The sequence below is a fragment of the Tauraco erythrolophus genome, chromosome 9, assembly GCF_009769465.1.
Source record: "Tauraco erythrolophus isolate bTauEry1 chromosome 9, bTauEry1.pri, whole genome shotgun sequence".
In the NCBI taxonomy this organism is placed as follows: domain Eukaryota; kingdom Metazoa; phylum Chordata; class Aves; order Musophagiformes; family Musophagidae; genus Tauraco; species Tauraco erythrolophus.
Window position 1 is genome coordinate 16661767 of NC_141473.1, and position 27263 is coordinate 16689029.

Consider the following 27263-nt stretch of genomic DNA (forward strand, 5'->3'; position numbering starts at 1 on the left):
ACTGGTGGGGCAGACTTTGGGCTGTGGCTCTAGACTAGAAACCTGACTGTGGTGGAGACAAGCTGGAGAAGTGGCAGCACATGTGCATACTACACTTGGCATACACACATACGAAATACAGTGGTTACTGTTGACAAACTCTTGATCCTTCTTGGTTCTTGGGCATGAAAGCCAGGAGCTGTAGCACTGCCATCGGCTGCTGGCACGCAGGGTGCCTGCACCCATGTGCACGCTGCCGACCCACTTCCAGCAGGGCAAGCCTCTTTGTCCCAGCTGGTGGCATGAGGGACACAAGTCACCCGCAGCCCCCACCAAGGCCTGTAACACACAGCGGGGTGAGAGGGCGGCGCAATCACTTCCTCTTAAGGAAGAACTTTCCTGTGAGGGTGTCCAAGTGCCTGAGCTGCAGCTGGCACAAACACCACGGCAGAAGCATGCTGCACCCCACCGAAAGGTAAATGTCCTTCCTGGCCCTGCTGGGTCTGCATGAAGTCCGTGGGCTTTGCCCTCCATCCCAGCACTGCCAGGCACTCCTCTCAGCTTTCCCAACACTTGCACAGGCACCTCTTAAACACAATGGCAAATCTTTATTTACAGAGCAGCAGCACAGGGGATAGAAACATTGACCCAAGAGGAGGAACATCGCTCCTTCAGGGCACGGCAACAGCGGGTCAGACACATCACCCTGAGAAAGGGCACCACATCCCTCCTGGGTAGGGCCTTGCCCTCCCAGAACATTAACACCGTCTCCAGTACCCTGCAGGGAAGCGCATGTGAGAAAATCCTGGTCAGAGCCCTCAGACAACCTGGCTGGATGACAGCGTGTGCTTTGCCTTCTGCCCTGCCCCAGCGCAGCGCAAGGAGATGAGATCCCGATGGCTGCTGATTGCAGCAGAGCCTGGAGACCAAGCGCAGGGGTGAAGCAGCCGCTGGGGGCTCTGCTGTAGGGCTGTCAGAGGCTGGGCCCATCCCCGCCCTGGAGCTCCGCTGCTCCAGCCAACCTCAGAGGTGCTTCCCTGGCGGTATGTGGATGTCGCACTATGCTGTCCTGAACAGATGGGCGAGATCAGGCTCCGGCTGCGGAGAAGGTGCCAGAAGCACATTCACAGGGCCCGTGGTGCTTTTAACACTACTTGGCTAAAGATGGACTCCAGAAACTCAGCACTGGCCTTCTACAACTTAAAGCCACAGCAGCTCCTCAGCCTCAGCTGAGCCTTACCCTCCCAGGCCATGCCCCAGAGGCTTTGCTCTCCTGCTTCCAGCTGGACGGACACAGGAGGATCACACAGCACACGTGAACTCACCTCTGCCCTCGCACAAGCTGCCTGCTCTGGAATGCCCTGCCAGCCCACATTTCCTCCTCTCCAGAAGGGGAGGTGGCAGCCAGCGTGGTGGGGCCCAGCAGCACTGCACAGCTCCGAGGGACACAGCCGCAGAGCAGTGACGGCTGCGTCCGGCCAGCCTCCCCGCAGCCCTTGGCAGGAACAAGGCAGGGGGTGCAGGCTCCTGCCTGCTGCCTCACGTGTACTCTGTCTTCCGGATGTAACTGGAGGGCACGTAGCCCTGCTTCCCGTGTGCCTCAGCCAGCCACCACTCTCGATTGCCCGTGATGTCCTCAAACTGCAGGATTCTGAGTCTCTGGTTAGCTGACACGCTCAGCTCATTGGTGTTTCGGCCTTTGAAAGTGTAGAGAGCGTAATAGACCTGCCAAACAGAGGGCGAGCATCAGCTGGATGGTCACGCCACACAGCCTTGCTGTTGCACTGCATAGGATGTGTGGGCTTTTGCTCCTCTTCCCAAAGAGTGACAGCCCTGGCCGCATCCTGGCCTCTGCCAGAGCTACTGCCACCTGCCCACCCCCAGTTGCAGCTTAGTTCTCTGCAGCTGCACCTGTGCTGCTGGGAGAAAAGGGCTCACCCTCCACCTCAGCCCTTTGGGACAAAGCAGCCTCCCTCTCCCACCTCTCCTTGGTCACTGCCAGGGAAAAGGATGATTCAGCCCCCACTTAAGCAAGGGGGTCAACCCTTGGCATCCTCAGTCCCACCGGGGAGGCTGAGGGCTCACCTGGTTGCCCTCTGACTCGCTGCTTTCCAGCCCCGAGTCTCTGTCCTCCACCGAAGGTGTGGGCCTGAGATGTGCTTTGGCAGGGTGCCCATTGCGAGAGCTGGGGCTGCAGCCCAGATTGGGGCGGCTGTAGCAGCGCTGAGACGTCCCTGTACCAGCCTCCAGTGGGGCTGTCCTGTCACCAGAGCCATGCTGGGGCACAGAGGGGGAGTCTGTCTCCGAGTGGGGCTGCGGGGACTGGTACGGGTCTGCCAGGGAGGTTGAGTCCTGCAGGGGCTTCTGAGTGAAAGTGACGGCCGCCCCGCTGGGGCTGAAGGTCAGTGTGGTGTTGCTCTGGGGAGAGGAGCTGCTGTGCTCTGACTCGTTGGAAGAGTGGCTGCCCACAGAGACGTCCGACTGGCTGCGGCGTGGGTTGTAGGGCTTCAGAAAGGAGCTGTACACAAAGCCCTTGGTCACTGCAGAGAGGGAGAGGAAGGGTGCTCAGATTGGGGACCAGAGGAGGGGAGTCGCAGCAGGTGCCAAGGGCGGGGAGCAGCCACCTACCCCCGTTGTCTATGAGCCAGCGATTCTGGCTGCCCATGGGGTCTTTCTTCTTGATGACACCCACAATGTCTCCTTCCAGCAGCGAGACATCCAGGTCTTGGGCAGCATTAAAATTGCGGTTTGCCTGGAAGAGACTGTCTGGAGGGTAGCGGGCCAGGAGGGCAGCTCGGATGTCATCTGACTGCAGGAGGTAGGTAGGCTGCAGAGGTACAAGACACATGTGAGCAGTTGTCCCGGACTCCCTTGCAAGCAGGGACATGTGGCAGAGGGAACTCACCAAGCCTACAAGGGGCTGCTGCCGGGCAGACTGCCGCTCCACACTCTTCCTTTCAAAAGGCTTCTTGGGAGCTGTCTGGGACTCTGGGAAGAAGGTGAATGCCTGGAGCTGCTGGAGGACTCGACTGTGCTCCTCCTGGAAGATGGCAATGAGGTTCCCCTCCCTGCCAGACACCTTCAGCAACTGGAACCAGAGCGGGATTGGGGGTTATGGTTAGGTGACAGCTGCTGGGAAAGCAGACAGCTACAGCTGAGACCACACCAGCTCCTGGGCCAAGCGGGGCTCTGAGCCCTGCCTGTGACTTGCGTCGGGCCCAGATTTGCAGTCCTGTCTGAACCCAGCTCTGAGCGGTCCCCAAACTCGTGACCTGAGATTCCCCCAGGCAAATGCTCTCCGGCCACTGCTCCAGGAGCAGCCAGAGCCTTCACTATCTTTATGCATAATTGCATCATGACCCCACAATCCCTGACTTGACAGCACCCCACAGGAGCCCTCCCCAGGGCACTCAGGGCCTGAAACTGCAGCAGCAGCTTCTCTCACAACAGGATGGGTTCCAGAGAGGCTTGAGGACAAGCCCTGCAGACATCAGTGCTGCACTGAGCCCAGAGTGCTGGCTGTGCTCTGGGAACCCACCGACAACAGAGGTCTCAGCTCCTCCAGGGCCAGGCGCACAAAGTCGCAGTGCGCCTCGGCATAGCCCCGCACGCAGTTGGCAAACAGCTCCTTGGCGAAGCGCAGGAACTTTGGCAGTTCGTCCAGCAGCTGGGCATTGAGCGCCTCGTAGTTGTTGCGAGCCGATTGCAGCTCCTCCAGAGTTCGCTTGTCCTTCAGCTTCTCCGCTCGCTCTGTGCAGTTGTGGAAGTCGAGGAGTTTGTCGAAGCGTTTCTGCACCAGCTTGTGGGGCCCTGCAAACATGCTCAGCAGCTGGTTCAGGGGCGAGCTCACCAGGCGCTCTGTCCGCTCTTTCTGGTGGGCAGAGATGCAGAGAGCAAGTAAGACAATGTGCTTTCTCTCCTGTTGTGCTGTGAACACCAGCAGCTCACCCACCAGCATACAACCTCCCCAGGATAGCAAAGGGTCCATTTTCCCAATGGCACCCACCAGAGCCCCCTTCCAACAGGACTTATTCTATAATCTTACATAAATGTGCCAGCGTGGGCAACACTATGGGAAGTACCTGAACCAGTTATGTAGAGAGCTGCAACATTTCGGGGGGGGGCTGAAAAAAGGTGTATCTAACACGCACGCTCAATACACATCATAAATTCACAGGTGTCAAAGCTCTCACAAGGGAAGAGCCAAACAGGGATGATCACACCTCTCCTAAGCTGTGTTACCCTCCCTGCAGCCTTCCAGGGGCTGCCCATCTGCAGCAGACCCCCAGCGAGGGCCCTGGAGGGGTGCACCCAGCACGTGAAAGCACAGCCTCACTCACAAAGTTGGAGAAGAGCTGATCGCTGATGAGCCGATTCACTTTCTGAAACTGGTCCAAGTCCCCACTGCCCTTCTCTGTGCACAGGTCCCACATGCTCACTGCTGCCAGCGCCTTCATGCAAGCCGACTCCTGCACCAGGGACACACAGTTAGCACAGCCAGGCTTGCTGTCCAGCAGAAGAGGCCTCCCAGGGCAGAGCAGACCCCCAGAAGCCACCCTCCAGCAGGGCCGAGGTCAGGAGCACTGGCCATAGGCACTGCAGGCACACTCCATGCAGGCAGGAAGGGCAGCACGTGGCAAGCCCCACGGGTTAGGCATCACACCCAGACTGACTCACCCGAACGTGCTGCAGGTAGAGAGAAAGGTCTCGGATGAAGGACTTAATCAGTCGCTCCTGCATCCGGAAATTTTTCTCTGTCTCTTCAAAGGCTTCATCCTTCAGCTGCAAGAGAAAATGTCTCAAGGGAGGCAATGCAGGACTCCAGCATCCGCCAGAGTGCGAGATGTGGGGCCTCCTGCCCACAAGCTGGACAGCAGAGATAGGTGGTTCAGACCCTGAGCTCATTCTGCCTTGCTGGCCTGGATCAGAGCTACTCATCGGGAAAAGGATGTGATGGGACAGCAGATACCGCCACCTCCTCAAGCACCACAGGGTTTAAGTGCACCTGGCTGCTGATGCACATTACCTGGGGCGCAAAGCCTGTGAGATGCTTGAGATGGCTGCTCACACGGTTGGACTTCTTGACAATAGAGTGGAAGTTGAGCTTGGAGATCTTCTCCATGAGGCTATCCTCATCCCCTTTCCGGTACTTTAACACTAAAGAGATTGATGTAGAAATCAGAACCCTTGTCAGCACAACGCCCGTGTCTTACAGTACCTCATCAACAATTGCTTTGCTGGCTCTCCTATTCCCTAAGCCTCTGTGGTCCCAAATGCCCCTCATATCATATCATAGCATAGCATTTCCGGCAATGAAGCTGGTGAAGGGTCTAAAGCACAAGTCTCATGAGGAGCAGCTGAGGGAACTGGGGTTGTTTAGCCTGGAGAAAAGAACCGTCAGAGACCTTATTGCTCTCTGCAATCACCTGAAAGGAGGCTGTAGTGAGGTGGGTGACAGTCTCTTCTCCCAAGTAACAAGTGACAGGACATGAGGAAATGGCCTCAAGTTGTGCCAGTAGAAGTTTAGATTGGATATTAGGAAAAATTTCTTCACCGAAAGGGTTGTCAAGCATTGGAACAGGCTGTCCAGGGAAGCAGTGGAGTCACCATCCCTGGGGGTATTTAAAAGATGTGTAGATGTGGTGCTTAGGGACATGGTGGGCTTGGCAGTGCTAGGTTAACAGTTGGACTCGATGATCTTAAAGGTTTTTTCCAAACTAAACAATTCTCTGATTCTCTATCATATCATGCCATACCATATATCATCTTGAAATCCAGCACTGTGCCACCTGTAATCCCCTACTTGGCTCTCGATATGCCCTACAGTTTGTAAACCCACCGTTCAAATTCTTCCATAGGATTATGCATAGTGTTAGCGTAAGATAACATAGCAGACGGTGTACAACAGTCACTGGACGTATAGAACGTATTTATGTTGCAGCTTCAGCAAATATGAGCAATCATTATAGGCAGCTTATGTCATCTCAGGTTCAGTGGGGCTAGGCAGAGTAAAGCATAAGATGCATGTCAGGAGCTTCCAAGAGAAACCAGGGAAGGTGGCTGGCAGGTCAAAGGCAATAATTTTCTCCCTCTGTTCAGTCCCAGGCAGGCTGCACTTGGATACTGTGTCCAGTTTTTGTGCCCCACATCTAGTGGGATGCCAGAGAACCAGAGCTCCTGACCCACAGGAAGAGCTCAGGCCCCACAACGAGAGCTGGGGGAACCAGGCAGGCTCAGCCGGGCTGGGAGGAGACAGAGGGGGAGCTGCTCACAGCCGGCAGCTACTTGAAGGGCAGCTACAAAGGTCATGGAGCCAAACTCATCTCAGCAGTGCCAGGCAATGAAATGAGGGGCAGTGGCCACAGATGGCAGCTTGCAAGCTTCAGGGTGGATCAGGAAGCACAGCTTTACCTCAAAGGTGGTGCAGCTCTGCCACAGGACAGCAGGGTGGCTGTGAAATCTTCATCTTTGGGGGTCAGTGAGAATTGGCTAGAGGGAGCAACGGCTGATCAGAGCCAGTGTTAGTGAAAATCCTGCTCCAGGCAGGAGGTTGGACAGGAGGCCCCAGAGGGCCCTAGCAGCCAGCACCTCTGTGATTCTGTCCTGTCTACGGATAGGCCTTCAAACTTAAGTCTCCAAATCTCAGTAAGACAGAGGCTGCCTTAGCAGTTAGATTAAGTCCCTACTTGTGTTGTTTTAAATTGCATTTTTAAACTTCAAGTATATATTCTTTTGTCTTATCATAATTTTTGTTTTCATTCAATAGCCATGTGGTCAGCAACTGCATACATTTCATATTTCTGTATCACAAGAAATAGCTAAGTCAGGTGAGTACTGCATTACTCTAGGTATTGTATCTCACGCTCAGATTTGTAAACGCAGTTTTTCTACTGCCTGGTTGTAAGGGCACAGTCTGTTTGGCGCAGATTCCTCCTGTGACCATGGTTGCCAGCTACTGCTCAGGAGCCCGCAGACACCAACATCAACACAGCTGCTCCTACCCCTTGCCTCCCAGCTCTGTCCAGCTACTCACCCAGGTCCTTCCGGCGCTTGTATTCATTGATGTTGACATTGATTTCTTTGACTGCAAGGACAGCAGCTGTGAGTGGTGCCTTGTCCGGGTGAGCCTCAGGAGTGGCACTCAGCAGTTCCATCAGCAGCAGTGGGTACCGCATCACCCTTTGCACTGGCTTGATGAGGAACGAGCCGAGATTAATGTAGTTTGTGCAGCCCCTGGGACATTGGGACAAAGGAGATGCACCAGGTTTCAGTCCAGCTCAGCCACACGAGTTCTGTCCCCTCAAACCAACCCCAAATAGACCTAGAACACCAATACCTCTAAATCTACTGTATTCTCTAGGTTATGCCACCCTCATCTCCAAACTCACTGCATTCTTGAACCCCCTATAATCTCAAATCAACCCCAGATTTCCAGACCTCACCCACACCAGCTGACTTTTCCCAGCCAGGATCCTCTCCATAACCAGACCCGCCATGAAATCCCACATAAGCATAGTCTCACACTTAGCAGAGCACCATTTGCTTCAGACTCTGTCCCACCACCCAACTGCCCAGATCTGACCCCCAGTGCAGGACAGACTACCTGCGCTCAGGACTGCAGCCTGCACAGGGTTCCCCGGGCTCGTTGGGGTTGATGGCTCCCAAAACCACCCTGTTTCCTGCCCAAGACCTCCCCTCACCTCATCACCTGCCTGTGCTGCCTGCTTGCGTAGCCCACCCCATTGACTCTGCTGTGATCACACCACAGACACCCCACTCCTCCCAGATGTGCCTCCACAAGGCACCATTAGGACCTCTGACATGCACCCAGCTGGAGCAGGATTTTAGTTACAAAGGAGGAGTCGGGCCAAGACACACAGACAAGCAGGGACTAACAGGAAGGATGCACTTACCACTCACTGTACAGGCTCCTGCCGGCCCAGAGAGTGCCGAAAAGCAAAGAAAAGCAACTGGTTAATAGGGTGGCCAGTGTGCAACCCTGCAGCCAGCACCTCTGCCCCGTCCCAAAGTGATGCTGCTAGGGTAGCAGTCAGCACTGCCAGCTCCCAGGGCATTAACCTCCACAAGCTGGTGTCCTGGCAGTCACTGAGCCAGGCAAAGCAGCTCTTTGCTCACCAGCCATGGTGGGGCAGGGCTTGGGGAACAGGAGCTCTCAATCCAGGACATTCTGCCTTCTCTGTACCTTAGTTACTTGTGGTCAGAGTATAAGGGGCCTACAGGTGTCCCAGCACCTGTGCATTGGGGCAGGGGGCCATTTGAAGTCGGAGCCTAGTCAACTATGCAGTGACACAGCCAGCCTCTCTCTAGTCACCACCTGAACTGTCCAAGCACTGCTGGCAGAAGGGCAGAGATGCTGGAGACTGACCCCTCTACCCCAGCCTGGTGGCTGCCACAATCAGAGGCTCCAACCTGAGGCTATCCAGCAGGTCCAGGAGTAGTTTCTGTATCTTCTCATCCTTCTCATAGGTTTCCAGCAGTGCGATGGCCTCGTCATGGTTCTGGCAATACACCTTGTAGACGCTCTCCAGCTCTGCACGCTGTGTCAGGAACACTGGTCCTGCACACAGCAGAAAAGCAGGGCTTCAGTGTCTCCTGGTCCACACCTGCCTTCAACAACACTGGCATGTCTCATGGCGAGATGCTCAGTCTCCCCCTTCCACACACACAGCTCCAGAAGACAGTGTTACTAGAGCAAAGAGGATGCTCCCTCATCACCTGCTAGTACAGAGGGCTCAGTAAACACAGCTCTCCCAGGGATGAGGAGTGGGGCACACTGGTCACTAGAGCCACACAGAGAGCAAAGGCACAGGCTGCCCAGGGCCTGAGCGGCAAAAGCTGGCAGCGCAGGAGTGAGGAGTGGGGCTCCCTTTGAGGCAAGGGGCCATGAAGGGCCACAGGCTCTGTGTTTCTCAGCATAGTGACCCATGGGACAACACAGATATCCTTGGCTTCGCTGTTGGACTGATGAGCAGTGACAGGGACCAGCAGAGAAGAAGCCCAGGCCCAGTGATCCTCTCCCACCGTTTAAACTGTTCTACCCTGACACTAGCAAAGCCCATTCCAGCCTGCAAGAAAAGATAACAGCGGAATTCATACCGATGGCATCCGAAGACTCCAAGGTGGACAGCAGCTGCTTGGAGAAGCTAATTACCATGTGGATGTTTCCAAAAAGACCCTCAAAATCTATGTTCTGCATCTGGGGAATAGGAAGAGAGATGTCCTGGATGGAGGAACATGTCTCAGTCAGACTCAACAGCCCTCCCCGCTCTGTGCCCTCCTGCAACCCATCAGTCCTCAGCTTCACAGCAGCGACCTGGTGTGACCTCCCATCACAGTGACTTCTGTACTCGCTCCCTCGTCCTCTAGTGCACTGAAACTCTCACTCCTTATGTGTCCTAACACAGGGTCCTCGTCTTTCCCAGCAATTTCATACCTGCCTCTCTTAACCTGCTATTCTCCCTCTCCTCCCACCAACTCTGTCCTCATGCCAAGGTCCTATGCTTTCTTTCTCCTGACAAAGAATTTAACCTACAAACCAAATGAAAAGGAATTTTTCCTGCTCTAGTAAATGAATCTGTGATACTTGCTGCCAGGACTCTTGCCCTCAGCAATAGTGAGAGCTCAGCAGGATACCAAAACAGATGGGCTATGAGTGCAGGGAGCAGTGAGAACCATCCTGCTTCTCTCAGCATAGCTGAATTTCCTCTGTGGGTTCCCATGCTGCTGCTTGGCTGTCTCCAAGAACAAACTGGACTCAGTTTCCTCTCCCCCATCCCACCAGTGCTGTATTGTAGCTGCCCTCACACTCCTACCTGTGCCTGCTGCAGGGGCACCATGATCCTCTCCATGCACATCTCCAGGTCCCTGATATAGTCCCGCTCTGTCTGGAGCAGTTCCTCAATAACCTTGGACCTCTTCTCCAGCATCCTTTGCTCTGGGCTCTCAGTGGCAGCCGAGGACGTCTGCAGGGACGGTGTCTGGGAGGACAGGAGAGTCATCTCTGCAAGACAGACAAACAAGATCAGCATCCTCCAGCAAGAATGCAATAACAGGAGACAAGCAGCACCTGCACTGTGCCACTCGCAACCTGTAAGACTGCCAAACACGACTGTTAGAGAGCAGGCCTGTCCGTGCAGGGACCCTTCTGGAGATGCCACCCCCGGCACTCCCAGGGCTGTAGGGAGCCCCGGTTCGCTCCCGCAGCCTGCCCTCGCAGCGTTACCCGCCCCCGGCACGGGGTCGGCGGGCACCGCAGCACAAACCTGCTCCAGACTCGTCCCCCGACGCTGGCCCCGTCCAGACTCGTCTCCTACCTCTGCTCTCCAACTCTGCCGCTCCGGGAAACTCCGTGGGGCTGAGCAGACAAGGAGAGGCGCCCCGCTCCCCTCCTCACCCTCTTCCCAGCCTGGCAATGGCGGCCGCTCTCTCCCCTCAGCCTGAGAACTGGCTCTCGGTTCTCCAGCCCCCGGGCATTTCCATCTGAATGGCCGAAACGGCCTCAGGCACCCACAATGGGGCTGCCGGCGGCAAAGCCCGGAGCTGGACGCCGGCGAGCGGCGCCGCGCAAGGCCGGGAAGGGCACCCAGACGCCTGGGAAAGCGGAGGCCAGGGCGGCTGGATGCACCCCGCGGGCGGCCGCCCTGCCACAGCGGGCGGCACCGGGGCGGGGAGAGCCCCAGGACCCCGGCACAGCCTGGGGACTCACTTTGTGCCCGGTCACCGTCCCCTGCAGCAGCCTCCGGCCCTACGCCCGGCACGGTGCCGGGGGTACGGACACGGTGCCGGGGGCACAGATGGGCAGCGGCTGTCCCGCCTGCCGGGCCGGGGGTGTGCGGGCAGCCGCCGCCCTCCTCGGCCCTGCCACAGAGCCCCGGCAGCCGCTTCCCCCTCCTGGTTTTCTGTCCCACCTGCGTCTCTCCGGCCGGCCCAGCCCCCTCCAGTCCGGTTTTCTTGGAGACGTTTTATCCCACTGCAGATTCCTGGGCCCCAGCCGCTCTCTGCCCCACCTGCCCGCTGTTAAAAACGTGTGCCCTCTGGCCAAACCACAGCAGATGTACCCTCCTGCCCCCCACATGCAGGGGATCCCCTCTCCAGCACCTCCCCGGGACACCTCTCTCAGGCAGGCTCTGACCCACAAATACTCCGTTCTCCCTCATTTTATGGCTGCTTTGCAGAGCTGATGCCCATGGGACCCCCCGAGCCCTTGCAGCACCCCGCCTGCCTCAGACTGGCAGCAAACTGCTGATGTGATAAATCCCTGTCCACTTCAGCCATCTCCCAAGGATCTCCAGCTGCTCTCTCTCAGTGGGATTTTGTTAGTTGTGGACTTGCTCCAGCTCAGGCATTTGTAAAAATATTTTTGCAGGACAGGCATTTCCACCTCCTGACCTCTCCAGTTACAGCTGTAAGCAACAGCGGGTGAGCCTGGGGGAGATGACCCTGCCACCAGCTCCAGCTGTAAGAGCAGGCTCAGCAGGATTCCCTGGGACAACCCAACAGGGCTCAGGCCTTATCCTGGTACCCCAGAACTCCCCGTTCAGAGCCCCATGCTCCCAGCCACTTCTGTCCAGGCACTGGGCATGCCCTGCTCACCTGCAGGCAGCTCCCAGTCTGCTCTGCCAGGCGATGGCAGGAACCAGCGGCAGCATGAAACCTGGGATGGGAAATTGCTGCCTCAGCCTGAGCATCCTGCCTGCCGCTCTGCCAGGCTGGGGTTATTGCACAGAAACAGCCCAGGACAGAAAAGAAGCAGCTGAGATGAGACACCAACTCTGCCCATGACTAGCTGAAACTGTGCCAGTGCTTCCAGCCCTTCCTGTTGCAGAGTCACAGCAACAAACAGAAACCAGCAGCATCTGCATCAAACAGCAATTTCTTGCAGCCACCTGGGCTGAGGATGAATCGCTGAGCCTCTTGCAGAAAGAGCAACTTCAAAATCAGTCCCAGACAGTCCCCCCAACTGTAGCAAATGGGAAACTCAGCTGAAACTCTGCTCAGAAGATGCCCTTGATATGGAAGGGAAGATACCTGTCTCTCTAAGCAGGTGTCTCTGCTGCCCTGCCTTGAAATTGAGCTCGGGAAGAGCCAAAAGGGCCAGCTCTGTGGAGGAGGATTTAGCAGCACAACCAGCACTACATTTAGTAAGCAATTATTGGGAAGAGCAGGCTTCACGGATTCCTACTGGCAAGTGTCCTTTAAACTACCCCCATCACAGCCACCCTGCATCAGGGAAAAGGCTGGTGTCAGCTAAGTCAATGGCTGTGTTAGGTCCTCACCAGGTAAGTCCCCAGTGATCATCTTTATAATAAACTCAAACGCAGCAGAGGTCTGCAAGGGGAACCTGGGAGCAGCCAAGAGGTTTAACATTTGCTGTTTGTGTTTCCACAGCAACTGCAAAGCCTCAGCAGCAGACCAGGCCCTGCCCTGCAAGGTCCTCTACAAACACCCAAAATCCTGCCTGAGACACAGCACTTGGAGCCTGAACAGGACCTGAGACAGAAAAATATACAGGAGGGACAACGAAACACCAAGATAATACTGTCAGCAGGTCTCTGCAGCTCAGAGAGTTAAGAAAGTAACAACAAATGAGTTACTTTAAATAAGGATATATATTTTTTTAAGGAATGGCATTTGTTTTGCAGGAGAGCAAGCTCAAGTGGGAAGGTAACCTGGAAGAAGCAGGAAGGTGTTAATTTGAAACGCAAACAGGTGTGTGAAACCCAGGCAAGGTGGGTGGGTGAGCTGACACTGCAGCATGGAGTGGCCTGGGAAGAATCTTGAAAATGGAGACCAGTCAGAACAACAGCCAGAAATCACCCATGCAACAGCATTTGGGAAGACAAATGGGAAAAGATGACATTTTCTTTGGTCAAAGAATAGGATTTTGCATTTATCCCCAGGCAAATTGCCACCAGAAGAAGCTTTGTACAGGACATCTCAGGAGTTTACTGTACCTTCAAAGAACCCTGCTGCGCTCCCAGCTTTAGCCATAGCTAAATTGCAGCCACACATCATGTCTGGCTCCAGCTCACCTAAATGAGCCAGGGATGCCCAGCACCACCAGCAAACAAAGCAGCTTCCCGCATTCCACTGAGCAAACCCCAGGCAGGTAAATATAGGTCAGGCTTTTTCAGAGAGTGCCCTGTGGCGAGGCTTTGACAGACACTCCTGAGATTGCCAGCTCCACAGCACCCTTCCTCTGCAAGTCTCAAATCCCCACCTGTGCAAAGGAAATTAAAACCTCCCTGCATAGGTTTGAAGCCCAAGTGGTCATCAGCTCAGCTTGCTTGATGTGGCACAATGCTGGCCACCAGTTCTACTCACTTACACCATATCAGTGTTTGTGTTATTTTGAAAACTTACACAAATTAATTCTCTTCTGGCCTTCTTGCTCTTTCTGAATATTTCAAGATTCATTTAAAAACAAGACTATGCTGCAGCCAAGTCTCTTAGGACTCTTGCTGCCAAGTCTCTTAGGACTCTTTCCCCCCGCAGTTCAAAAAAATTCGAAGAGAGAATTTATTTCTAGTATCTGGCTCTTCCATCTGATCAATATGTATAATACTTAGGAGTTGTTTCTGACGCATTTAAAAACTGTCACTTTTTTATTTCGTATCATCTCTGTTGATTGCCATCAATTTCTTTTTTCCTGTTTGTCACACATTTTTGTATGTCTAATAGAAGCTTTTCCTAAATGAGGCTTATTAAGCATTTAACTAAATCCAGCCATTTCACAGCTGCAGGGTTTGGTCATCTAGTAAATGCTTTTTAAACAGATCTCCGTTTTACTTCACAGATTTTCTATTTAAGTGTCACCTTTCAATCTGAGTCATCATGCCCATCAACTTTGGAGGTGCTAAGAGGTACACCACAGCTGGAACATGTTCCGTTAGCCTGCAAGAATGCAACTGGATGCCACCAAATTCCAATCCAGTGACAAATTCATGTTTACCCATGGGCATTCAGAAATAAATTTCTAAAAACCATATTCTCAATCACAACTTTCAGAGACTCAAATTTTGTTCTCTCATAAGTTGCTTGAGCTCTGCAATCCGCCCCTCTAAAATAAACCTCTAACAACATTGTTTTCTCTATTCCCTCTGGCAAACTTGAGACAAGTCCTTGGCTCTCTGGATTGGTTTGATAGTCTGACAGCCTCCCAGGAGCTCCTGTTTTTGAGCTTTGCTCATTCGCCTGCTGACGCACGGGAGATTCAACATTGACTAGTAACGCAGAGCCTGGCAGCGAAGTGTCAAGATGGAGCACCCTCCCACCTCTGCCCTTCCTGTGGGGGCCATGATTTATTACAGCAATCACACAGCTCATCCTGCTAGTCTCAGAACTACCACGTTCACTGACTTTCTTCCAATTAATGAAAACTTCTAATTCTTATTACCCAACCTCCTAGCAGCAGCACACATGCAATTACAGGTTTTCTCCCTGCCCTGCTCTGTAAGCAGAGTTGACCCACCAAGACCTGATCCAACAGGATGTGTGCCCATCATGCATGGGCTGGAGGGCTCACCTAAAGGGCAGCATCACTCCCCAACTCAGCAAGAGTTCCCTGAGCACTGCAGAGGCAGACTGGGGTGCTCAGACAAGGGCACAAGAGCGCAGCAAGGTATACATCTGTGCAAGGAAGTGCTGACACCCACTCAGAATGCCTCATGCAGCTCGCAGCTCTGAAGTCCACTATTTTAAGAGTATGAACTGAAAAATGAGTGAGGATCAGGAAAAACAAACACTGAAAGGTCTTCCTGTGAGTCTTTGCCAGTATTTTAAGACTCTATTCACTACAAAGAACTGAAGACTGAAAAACTACTTAATTACAGTACCTGCCTGAGAAGAAGATACCATCAACTAAAAGCTCTATTTTAGTAGAAAAAGGTTTGGGTTCAGAGCTGAAATGCAACACATTAGCACGCAAAACCTGTAAGAGTGATGGTGACTAAGCCGCAAAGCTACGACAGGAGGGTTCTCCTTCTGTTGATGTGGCAAGCAGACGTATCTGAGTCTCATCCCAGAAGAGATGCTCTAACCAAGTAGCTGTCATCGGGCCGCACTGCAGAGAAATCCGTAAGAGATGTAATAATAACCCTACCTACAGAAAAGATCAGGCCATGTCATCTCTAAGGAGGCTTTCAAGTCCTAAATTCTGTTACTCTGTGGAGAGGAGGAAGAACCTGGGAGAGATGCAGGCAGCGTTAGAAAAGGTGCCTGGAGCACACACAAAGGGAGAAACAGAGCAGACTTTTTTTCTGTCAGCTGGACAGGAGGGTGTCTGCCATCAAGTGTGATGGAAAGGCTTTTGTGGAGGCTCCCAGGTGCTGGTGAGGTCTTACACTGAGGCAGGTGCAGCAGCAAAGCGCATCTGCCAAGGAGGGCTGCTGCTGGTGCAGCACTGTGCCCCAGCAAGGCAGCAGGAGGAACTTAACAGGGAACTGCAGCCAGAAAGGGGCCACAGGATGGACAGTGTTAGAATAACGTCTGGAGCCTTCCTCCTCCTCTTCCTGCTGTGGGACACTGGCCCTGATGGCGAGGACATTCTGCCCCGCACCTCCCGCAGCTGCTCCCCTGCCCCTGAGCTTGCCACTGTGGGGAAAAAAATCCAAGACCCCCTCCCAGCACAAGTGTGGGTGTACACAGTGTCTCATTTAACATCAGAGGAGCGAAGGCTCTTGCTCGGCATTGCAGTCTGTTCCCTCAGCTCTTGCAAAAGCTGTCCAGGCCAGCACTGCTCCAGTTTCCTAAGGCTTTGTGGGCTGTTTCCCTCCCCGCTCCGCTCCTGGCTTCTCCTTGCTTCCCCACTGCCCTTTGGACATCCTGGCACTGCAGTGCCTCTCCCTTCCCTCACCCTGGGGACACAGCCGAGCAAAGTCCCACCCAAGCAGGTTGGCTGAGAGCGCAGAAATGCAGCCGGCACAGCCTGATTAATCAAATACCTCCAGAGGACAGATTTCATGCTGTTTAAGCCGACAGGCAGCCACAGCCTCCAGCTCTGCCGCCTCTAAGGCTGCTACACTGCAGTGCTGTTTTCCTCTGCGTTTCAACCCCCTTTCATGGAGAGTTCACATACGTGCCTGAGACAGATGCTGGCAGAAAGGGCACAGAAGCAAACAGGGTTTCAGGCACACGGCTGCCCAACAGGGAGGCCAGTCCACCAAGATGTGCTCTTTCACTTCCCCTGCCCAGACCCTACCGCCTCACTGCCCCTTCCTCAATACACACTAATATCCTTGCAACAACAAGCCGAGCCCCACAAATCTGTCTGTAGCTGACTGTCCCAGCCATGGTGTTAACAGGATCATTCTGCCCATGCAGAGACAGCCTGTGCCCTCCAGCTTTGGTATCTCTCCAGCTCCAGGGTGCCAGTGATGGGACTGGAGACCCAGGGGATGGCTCAGGCACCCAGGACACCGCACACAGCTGCTGTAGCACAGGCAAGGGACCACTGCAGTACCGAGGGGCTGGGAATGCAGGAGGTACCATTCCCATCTGCTACAGCCCCCCAGTGCATAGATGCCCCGGTGTCGTGCCCATGTGTAATCACACAACTACAAGTACTTGTTCTCCACGTACATCTGAGTGCTACAACAACTTCTCCTACTTCCTACTTCATGCTGCCTGTGAACAGCTGCCATACTCGCCCTCCACAGGGTCAGGAATTAGTTCCTACACACAGAATCCATTCATGATGGTTTATAAAACAAGCAGTGGGAATAGCCTCAGCACCTCATCCTTTTCCCCATGAAGAACCTCCTCAGGGCTCTAACAGAGCAGACAAATCAGGGCCACAGGTTTTAGGCTGTATCCAAAACACCTGGGACACAGATGGACGAGCAATAGAAAGGACAGCAGTGAGCTGTGGGTCTGTGCTGCCTGGGCTTCCCTCCCACTTGGGCCTCTGCAAAACGTGGGCAAGAGCCCTGGCAGTGCATGGAAGTGACTGTACAGAGGGGTAAAAATGATGATGCCCATTACAGCAGGCCCCAGGGTGTCCCACAAGAGCCCAGCTATGCTGGCCACCCGCCTGTACCAGAGTCTTGGTGCTGCCCCAGTGCCAGGGCAGGGTGAAGGCACACCCAAGGCAACTGCTCAGCATTTCCCCATGTACCTCGCTTCTCCTTCCTGGTCTGCACAAACTCGGAGTGCCGCAGGACGCTGGGAGCTGTACGTCTGTAGAAGCTGTTCCGCTGCAGCGTGGAGCCCACCCTGTTTCCTTCCTCGGCCTCCTGCTCCCAGACCTGGCTCCAGTCTGGCCGGCCTCTGCGTACCCTCGAGTCCTCTGCTCCACCGCTGCTCCTGGCTGGCATCCTGGGCCCCGGGGGTGCTCCTTCCAGCTCCCCACAGCTGTAGTCGTCCACATCCTGTGTCTTGGACTGTGTGTAGCAGGTGCCTGACCCCAGGCTCCCACTGCTGTCTCCTGAGGACCAGCCTGCAAATGCAGGAGCTTCACGATCTCTGTCCAGTCTGCTATGGTCCACGACATGGCCTTTGGGCTGCCTGTGCCACTCAATGTCTTCTTGGTCTACTTGGTCACTGACACTTGTATACTGCCTTTTCTGCCGTCTATATGCCCAAGAGCCTCCATCCTGTCTATACCATTTTTCCCCTTCCCTATACACTTGATTGCCTCCATTGTCTCTATACTGCCTCCTCCCCTCCCTATACTCCCCACAGTCCCTCTCCTGCCTATACCACCTTTCCATTTCTGCATAATGTCTTTTGTCCTCCCTGTAGTCCCTAGGATCTATGTCCTCCTGATGCCACCTTCTCTCCTCCCTATAGTTTCTAGGGCCTCTATCCTCTCTATACTGCCTTCCCCCCTCCCTATACTGCCCAGGTACTCTGTCCTCTCTGTACCGCCCTTCTCTTATCTCAGAACTGCAGTTTCTGTACTGAACGTCCTTCCTCTCATACACCCTATAGTTTCTACCCTCTGTATCCTGGTTTTTGCTTTCCCAAGCATTGTCTCCTCTCCTGCAGTCCGCGTACTGGATATGTCCCTTCCAAAAACCTCCACCGTCTCCATTCCTCCTCCATCGGTCCACAGAGGTGCCTTCCCCTCTGCTGCAACCGTCCCAGCCACCGTCTGCACCCCGGCAGCCCGGGTACTGCCTCCTCGTCCTGGGTCTGTCATTGCAACGAGCCTCACCGCACAGCACAGCTGCCCCAGCCATGTCCTCTCTCCGCACAGCACAACAGTCCTCATATTCCCAGCCAAGGAGCTGGGGCTCTTGTCTCGGATCCTCCACACCGTGTTTCATCCTGGGATAAGCACACATAATCCTGCTGGGGCGTGGCGCAGGTACTGACTCCCTTTGTACCTGCTCCGCGAGCCCAAGCCTAGGCTGATGTCGCTTCTCTGCCCTGCTCCAGCACTCCTGTCCCAAGTGAAACTCAGGCGCTGATTCCTGAAACCAGCCAGCAAAAGCACGCAGAGGCACAGGCCCAATCGCTGCCCGCCCCGGCTTCCTCCACCTGCTGCCCAAAGTAATCAGTAACCAGCCCGAGGAGGGGGGCCAGGGCTGGGCAGGCTCTCACCGCCCAAACCGGCTCTGCGGCTTTGCCAAAGCCTCTCCGCAGGCAGCTCAGAGGCAGGGAAAAGGAGGGCACTGAAGCATGCAGAGGCCCTGCCCCAAGACAAACGTCCTCAGGGAAGGGAAACAAACGGCTTGTGAGACCGCAGGAATCCACAAACCAGAGATGAGATACTGGATCTCCTTCCACTGCCTTCGCACTCCCCTAAACGATGTGGTCTAGCAGAAGCTGGGCGCTGCTCCACACTGCATGGGGGAAAACCAAGCCCTTCAAGCTGCCTCTTGGTGCTGAGCCCACCCTTTTCCCAGCCCTCACCCATGGGTCCTGGTAAGAGCAGGAGAGGAGCAGCTCCCTGCATGACCGAGCATCGCCGAGTGGTGCCTACGCAGAGCCATGCAGTCAGAGCTGCCCGGTTCCCTGCTCCAGGGTGAACGGCTGGTTGCCCCACTGCCAGGAACAGGCTTGAAGGGATTATCTGGGTTACGGTGCCAACACACAATATAAGTTTCCAGGACACTAAAGAAGCATGCGCTCCGGTAACTTCTCTCGCAGTGGGGCACAACATATTCCCAGTTTTCCATGCCAAACGCAGGAGTTCCTATAAGAAACCAAGAGATGACAACAACATGTCCTAGACAGAAGCTGGGAGAGTCCATGTGTGTCATACACATCTCAGGTTCTTGCAACACTTGTTACGTATGCACAGCCAATGCTCCCAGCTGGTAGAACACGAAAATAAAACCAATGGACCCTCCTACTCCAACTGCAGGAGAGCAAGCATTAATGCTGCCCAAGCCTGGTGATCAGTGAAACCTCCGGTGTGCACACAAAACATACCAAAGAAGCAACCGGCAGATTTTAAACACATATTTTAGAAAATCACATTCTTTCTGCTCTTCCTTTGGCTTTCCAAAGGACACACCAAGGGCCTGGGTTCCCCCAAGACTGTGCCAGCCCTACTTTGATTGCTAGTCAATGCTTAGGGAAAACTTTTCTCCCTCCAGCATGCTTCCATGTTCCCCTAACGGCAGCAAGGCAGAGGCCACACCTGAGGCATAGTGCAAACACGTTTTGCTGAGCTGATGCAACACCCCATTACTGATCTGACCCACTGCACTAAAGCTGGGCTTGCAAGTCCAAGACATGCTCTCTGGCCACACTCAGATGGGACTGGAGGGATGTGACAGAGCTTGGGTAGGGCACATCTTTATCATAGGACCAGAGGGTCTACTTATAAATCCTCAGGTCTCTTGGAAGTGCTGAAAAATTGCCCAGGACTGCTAAGAGGATAACTTGACAGGCAGGATGTCTCAGGATACTGTTAGTTCCTGCCTGCAACTTCCAGTTCCAGTAATCACCAGGGCACAGGTTGAGCAGGCCCTATCCTCTGTTGGGAGGCACTGGGACAGTAGGAGACCTTTCTCAGCAAGATCCATCCCATCAGAAAATTTCCCTTGAGATCCAGCCTAGATTTTCCTGTTCCTATCTTCAAGTTATTTCATCTAGCCTCAAATCCTCTAAGTCTCCTTTCAAGCATCCCTCTTGCACACCACTGACGTGGAGGCTGTTTGTCACCCTGTTTCCCTGGTGCACGCGTATCATCCCTCATTCCCATGTGCTCCACATCAGATGTGATCCTGCAGCAAAGCGCCTGGGCTCCCCAGTGCCGATTAAGCAGTGGGAGGATGGAGGCAATGAAGTCAGAGTGAGTAATCCCCAGACAGGAGTTGGCATTTCACTCCTGCGTGCAGTGCCCACATTTCCTGCACATCGTGGGTTTTGGTAACAGAACTACAGTGTCAGAGCTCCTGGGAGAAGCTGGGGAAGGGACTGTGGGAGATGTATGTGGTCCTGTCTTTCCACTTTGTCTACTGTAATATCAAGTATAACGTAATTACACCGTACTGTTCTTTATATGGCATTTGGGTTTCGGAGCTCAAATGTGCTGATATAAACAGGGCAAATTTCTCCTTTTTTTCTGGGCTGCAAGGACAAAAGTCATCTTTTTGGCTACAGACATGCTGCACTTTAAAGCTCTTTGTTGCTGTTACTGACAGTGTAGTGTCATTTTCCTGTCCTGAAATTCTGGACTCCGTGGACAGCAGGAGCACAGTGGCAGGTTTTACTTTTTGCCCTCCTCACTCCCAGGCCAGGTTCAGCATCCTTCTGTGCATCCCCTCTGATTTGAGTGTCCTATCCCCAAAGGTGTGTATCACCACCACCGGAGCAGAAACCGCAAGAAACCCAGCACCCTGACAGGCGGAGGGCAGTCACGCCACAGACATCAACTCAAATCTCAGCTGCAGGACCACCAGCAAAGCTGCTCGGAAGCTGCTGCTCACTCCCCTAAAGCTAAGAAGGTGCGAGGATGGGAGGTTGAACTTGCAGCAGCTGTTTTGGCTTGAAAGCAAGGCACAGTGGGAATGGACCAGATGATGTGCACTGGATGTGCAGTGGGGCTGGAAGAGGAAATGGGAGAGTTGGAAGGAAAAGGAGGTGGAGAAGGCCAGGGCTGAGAGATGTCCAGAGAATGACACTGTGATTCTTTGAACCAAAATCATGATGATTTGTACTGCAACAATGCTTACAAAACTACCAAAATCAGGAATTAAAAAGGAAATAAAAGACTGGCTCCAGCAGCATCCGTACGCAGCAGAGGCCAGCTGTCCCCTGAAGCACCCCCCCTTCCATGCCACTGCACTCACCTCTCAGCTCCTGCAGCTCCATGCTGAGGCTCTCGATGTTGGAGTCACAGAAATCAAGGTTTTCCAGGGCCTCCACTCTCACCAGCTCATCCTGCTGCTCCTCCAGCATCAGGCTTAGCTCAGCGCGTGTCTTGCCGAAAGCCTCCAGGTCTTGCTCCACTTCTCTGATCCTCGTCAGCAGAATGGAACTAGGGGAAGCTGTTCCTGCCCGTGTCAAGTCCTCACGTCCCTCCTCTGCCCGCTGCTCCTGGGTGCTGGGCTTAAGCTGCGGAGGGACCACGTTTTTCCGCTGGCTGCTTGATGGAGGCCGGGGTGCCGGCCGGGAGGGCTTCACTGAGAAGGACAGAGACCTGCCTTTGGGCACCCGGCTACCCGCCGCATGCACAGGGCTTGTCGCAAGGCTGCCGGGCCGAGGAGGGGGTGGCCTCAGGGCCTTCCTCCTCTCTGGCTGCCTGGCATGGGGGACACACTCAGGAGACCCACGAACAATGTCCTTCTCAGAGCTGTAGTCCAAGATGGAGAAGTGTCGGGAGACCTTGTCCTGCTCAGCGCCGGCACTCGACAGACTCTTCTCAAACTGCACCAGCTGCTCTGTCAGCTTGGAGTCGAGGTCTGTGCAGCTGTCCCCCTGCACTGCGAGCGGGCAGCATTCCCCCCAGCTCCCAGCCCACGTGTCCAGGCCCACCTGGGCACCTCCCAAGCTGGAGGAATAAGGTTTGGACTTCTCCTGTTGATCATCCACCCAACCATCCAGGTCCTGAGCACTGCTCTGGCTCTCCTGGGGCTTGGGTGCTGCCCAGCTGTTAGGAGAAGAAATTGCCTGGCTCCTGCAAGGATCTAGGGGGGAGCAGGGAGCCTGTAGGGGCACAGAGGGACTGTCTCCATCATGCTCAGGCAAGGCATCAGTTTCTGAGTTTCCTGGGCAGGCTGAAACGGTCCCCCCAGGCTCCAACTCACCTGCTTGGCCAGGCGTGTTGCCCCATTGAGGAGGCAGCTGAGCAGAGGGAAGAAGGCCATTGACTGTCTTTGTGTGGTCAAAGGGGAGGGAGTCTGCTGTGCCTTTGGGACGTGGCCCTTGGTGTCCTGTGCTGGGAAAGGACTGATGCTGTCTCAAGTCAGCACTGAGAGGACCCTCTGACCTCCTCGCTGTGTGAGACAAAATGGTGTCAGGCTCAGGGTGTGCAGCTAAGCCATCATCCTTTTCCCTGTCATCTTTCCCGGGCAAAGGAGGAGCTTCAGAGCAGGTGCTTTCTGGGTCTTGATGGATGCCTCCAGCCTGGAGATCCCCAGCACCTGCCTTTTCCCTGCAAGCCTCAGAGACTTCCAGCCTCACAAATCTGTGTGGAAAGATGCCACGTTTCCCACTCAGCTCCCCCTCTAGCCATCCATCCTCCAGAATGCCTATGATCCGAATCCTGTCACCCACATCAAAATCCAGTTCCTTGGACTCCAGGGCTTGGAATTGATAAAGAGCAACACCATAGGTGCTCCCTGGCTCATCCTCCTCCTTGGGGGGCATCTCCACTGTCCCATTGGTGTCACAAGTCCCTGGGCGCTCTGGATCCTCGGAGATTCCTGATGCTCGCAGAGGAGTAAGCAGTTCCACAAAACCCTCCGGGAAGATACCCCTGTGGCCTCTGAGCTCCCCCTCGAACCAGCCAGGCTCTGGGACACCAACAATGTTGATCACATCCCCTTCCCTGAAGTCCAGTTCCTCCTCCAGCTGAGCTGAGAGGTCCATCAGGGCCCGGGCTTGGCCCAATGAATAGGCAGGCACCTCCAGGAGAGTAGTCTGGGACAGCTGACAGCTCCGAACTGAAAGGCACAGCTCCCGCACACATGATGAGGGGAAAAAGCCCTTGGAACCCCAGCTGCTTCGGCCTTGGAGCCAGCTGGAGGCCAGGGACCCCCCCAGGATCACCAGGTCTCCTGCAGGGAATGAGACACACCAGTTCAAAACTGCCCTCATGATTGCTTCTCACCCCTTATTCCTGCCTCCCCATGCCCTTCCCACCTATGGGTAAGGTCTGGCACTCTGCACAGAGCGCGGTGCGTGTTGGGGATGCACAAGAGCACAGAATGGAGGGAAGGCATGAAGCACTGGCAGTTTCTTACACACATATCTAAGATACACAGCTCTGGCTCCATGACTTTCTAGCTGCTTATAAGTCATGAAGGTGCACCAAAGCCTTAATTTCTCCCTCAAATGCAAGTTTAAGATTTGGGGATTGGAGGCCAGTTAAAAGGCAGCTATAAGCCTACTATGATCACACAACTCCAACATCTGGAGTTTCAAGTGTAATGACAGATCATGAGAAATCATTATTAAGATGGCAGAAGCACAAAGGTCCATGGTGGATTTGACATGACCCATGTCATGAGGCAGTAGGAAATTCCCATCTCTCCTGCCACTCTACGCAGGATGCTGTGACTGGATTCATGTTTCTGGAAGGACAGGTGAGGGCTATGAGACACAAAGCAAAGGAAGGGAACAGAGATTACCTCTCTGCAATGACAAGCTCCCCGGCTCTTGAGATGTGAAATCACTGGTACAAACAAAGAGTTTTTCTCCCTGCTTCAAAGGGGGAATATCCACAGGTTCCACAAAGCTGCTAGGAAACTGCCCTAAAACGAGAAGCCGTTGTCAGCAATGAGTCTTTCCTGTAGCCCACCACCGCTCCCTCCAGCCTCCTTCCAAATTTTGGGATCTATTCATCCCTTGCTAAAGGAAAACAACCAGCTACTCAGGGTGCTTCAACAGCACGGTGGAAGAGGAATGAGTTTGGGAGTCAGGAATTCCTGAGGTTTTAAATGCTTAAGAGCTAACGGAGAAGAAAAAGCTTTGTGCCCTCAGCTCACCCCAGGCAACCAACAGGCTGTGTTCATTGCTGGGGCTGTGCCATCAGCATGGAGTTCCTGGGAACAGACATACTATGTTTTCTCTGCTGTCATTGCTTGCTTCCCAATTCAGAGACATGATGAGGACTGAGAGATCCAGTAGTGCTGGACCACAAGAGCAGTGTCTTGTGACAGGGCACATCCACCTGGTGCTCCTCACTCTGTAAGACTTGGCTCCATGCAGAAGTCAGGCCACCACACTCGGGATAGCCGCATCTGTGAGTCACAGGCTTTGTCATAGCTTCAGCACTGCTGAGGCTCCAGGAACTCTCCCCACTTTATCACCTCTGTGCACCTATTTCACCATGGTACCCATTGCTGGATGCCCAGCTATTCTGAACAGGCCACAGCCAGATGAGGCAGCACACACTTGTTGGCCATCACAAGATACCACTCAGCTACTCATTTCAGTCCTGGAAGCACAGGACTTGGCAGAGCCCACAGCAAAGGCCACTAAAAATGTCATTGCTATCTTTTATAATCTTTGGAAGGAGATATGATGGAGTATGGGCTAGTAGCACTTCCAGCATTCACTCCTGATGACCCAATATGGCATCCATGTTCTCCAATAAAACCTGGACACATATCCCGGACACCCAGAACTTTGCACTGGGTTTAGGCAGTTTGGCATCTGCTATCATTAACTTCAGGTGCAACCAGCAGCCCACAGGCTGCTAGTCTCAGTGGCTTCCTTCACAGTTTTAACCAACTCTTTTTCCATGTCTTAGCTTCCTGTTCTGTACGTGGAAACAACCTAATGCTGTTAGACAGGAAGTCATGGAGCTACATTAACTACTCCCCACAGAGCACTCAGTGTTATTATTGGTATGCTGCAGCACCTCCACAACTTTCATTCAAAAACACTTTTTCAATCCTCTACAACTTTAGCTTAGAAAACTGGAAAAGGAAAAAGGAAAGCAGGAATGCAAGTAGGTTTTAGAGTTGAAGGTCATTAAAAACCATTCGGTTTGACTTCAGCTTGTTTCTTTGAGCTATGACACACATCTGTTTACTATTTCTTAATCGCTTCATCTTCTTGAGAACAAGCGCATCAGTTATGCTGGGAGACAAAACAGTGATGAAGCAGCTACTGGTGATTTCTGAAGAAGTAATCTGTGGTCTGTGACTTCAGCAGCCACAGGATCAAGCATGCACTAATTCAATGCCATTTATCAGCTACATGGAGCACAGGAGAGAAGTCCTCTTCTCCACCTCCTGTTCATCTTTGTTTTAGCAAGGAGACAGCTCACGGCTGTTAGCAGAGCCCGGATTGCTGCTGCAATAGCAGCCCCATCTCCATGGGCAGGGATGAAACTCCAGTCCCACTCTCATGCTGAAGACAGAGTCAGTCAGGCTTATGCTTTGAAGTGGCCTGGTTTTCATCTGCCTGAGAGCTCGCACATCCTCTCAACATCAGTAATAAGACAAGAAAGAGCTGCTCAAAAAGGGACTTTGAGACTCTCTTTCACTAAGAGCATTTTGCTACTTAAGAAGTTTCTCACACCCCTCCGAAGGTTTAAGACACTTGCACAATACATCAGGCATCCAGATATTGATGGCACTGTTTGCAGGAAAATGCTTAAAAGTGGAAAGAAGGAAGCGAGTCTGAGTCAGAGGGCTCGGACGGACATACGGACTCTGTTGCTGCTGACTTGACCTGACGAGGTCACTTGGATGTGGATGCGTTTCCACTCTCAGTACATCTGTTTCCTCTCTCCCCTTACACTGCCTCAGCAGGTCAGCACATAAACTAGCCAGGAAATGGGCTGTCCCACCACAGAGGACAAAGCACCTAGTACTGTGAAGCTCTCGTCTCCTCAAGAACTGACACTCCACTAATCTCTCTCTAAAAACAACATGAGCTAAGTGAATAGCTGCCGCAAAGCTGGCAGGAGACCAGTGAGTAGCAGGGAACCCACACCCTCAGTCCCAAGCAAAGCCCAGTGAAAGATTTAGCAAAACAAATCTGGTCCTGCACAGTGCTGGCCAAGGGAAGGTGTGCTCATGGAGTGGACACTTAGCTGGCATGTCTATAGATCCAGGTGCAGGCACTTCCCAGCTCTTACCTGTGACACCTTCCTTTTTGCCGAGGAGCCAGAACTCATCCACCACGGTCAGCACCTCGATGACATCTCCCACGAAGAGGGGCAGCTCTTCAGACACACTGGGACAGAAATCAAAGACTGCTCGTACCACGGAGCCAGCCTCCATCGTGCAGGACCTGACGGTGGATCAGTACCTAAGGCTAAGACAGAGCAGGAAATTAGCTACCAGTCAGAACCGCCTGAAATTACCACCTATATGCTCAGAAAGTAAAACCCTCCCCGAGTATGAGAGGAAAGAAAAGTGTGAGGGAGTCCCATCCTGAGCTCCTTGAAATCCCTCGCCATGTGAAGCATGCCACGGGAGCCAGGGGTCTTCAGCAATGCAGCCCCCATCATTCAACCTGCCTTGTCCAGCCTCTCTGGCTGTCTCTGCGAGGACACATGTTTATGCTGCAATGGGAGAGAGGCAGCAAGAAAACTGGAAATTAATTCCCGTCAGGAAGGAAGCAAGAGGAGGGGAGGAAGCTGAGCACTTCCCTGACATGCACAGCAGGGCCTGAGCCTGCCAGGGCCGGGCAAGCTGATAGCGCCACTCACACGGTCCCACTGCACACACTCGGGTGGGACAAGCACAGGCATCGCTCTTCCCACGCCACCGCTCAGGGCCACAGGAACCGTGTCCTGGAGCAGCACCACACTTCTGCCTAGTGAGAGAAGAGGCACAAAGTCCTCTCAGGCAAGCTCACCTCACCCACCGGTGAACTCTGCCCACCCCCGCCAGACTGACCCAGCCTGGGCATCCTCAGACCTGGCTGGAAATGTCCCTTCTGCCTTCTAGGTACCAGGCTCAGCTGTCCCCTCACCACGGCTTTTGGCAGAAGCCAGGCTGAGACGAGGGTGCAGACCCTGTCCAAGGCTCTGGAAGCCAAGGCTGAAATTCCCCCCGGCAGGAGACCTGAAGACAGGCAAAGACATCCTCATTAAGCGCTATGTCCTACACTCAGCAAGATTCCCCTTTCCTCTGGAAGCGGCTGCTGAGCTGGGACACTTCTCTGTAACATCTTTTCTTTGTAAC

At 53.8% G+C, this 27263-nt stretch overlaps 1 protein-coding gene across 2 annotated transcripts; it reads right to left on the minus strand.

Annotated features, from left to right (window-relative positions):
- Window positions 1-1518: 1518 nt before the first annotated feature.
- On the minus strand, window positions 1519-26354 carry DNMBP (dynamin binding protein). 2 transcript variants are annotated; one of them, XM_086616527.1, is made up of 16 exons: window positions 26210-26354; window positions 23748-23870; window positions 21246-23174; window positions 9813-10000; window positions 9097-9196; window positions 8410-8557; window positions 7893-7910; window positions 7013-7212; window positions 5006-5136; window positions 4657-4761; window positions 4320-4448; window positions 3518-3850; window positions 2885-3067; window positions 2608-2806; window positions 2065-2519; window positions 1519-1704 (listed from the first exon to the last, which is right to left on the minus strand). In XM_086616527.1, the coding sequence occupies exons 1-16, from the start codon at window positions 26352-26354 to the stop codon at window positions 1519-1521; spliced, it is 4572 nt and encodes a 1523-aa protein (XP_086472653.1). The 2 variants fall into 2 exon arrangements, with proteins under 2 accessions (XP_086472653.1, XP_086472652.1); XM_086616526.1 differs by lacking the exon at window positions 7893-7910 and having other exon boundaries at window positions 8374-8557.
- Window positions 26355-27263: the final 909 nt, after the last annotated feature.

Coding starts and splice junctions, on each gene's coding strand:
- DNMBP (XM_086616526.1), bottom strand. CDS start 26,354: ATGGAGGCTGGCTCCGTGGTACGAGCAGTCTTTGATTTCTGTCCCAGT. Junction 9,197..9,812: donor TGCCCCTGCAGCAGGCACAG/GTAGGAGTGTGA, acceptor CCTATTCCCCAG/ATGCAGAACATAGATTTTGA. Junction 7,213..8,373: donor GTGGCAGCCACCAGGCTGGG/GTAGAGGGGTCA, acceptor CCAATGTCCCAG/GGGCTGCACAAACTACATTA.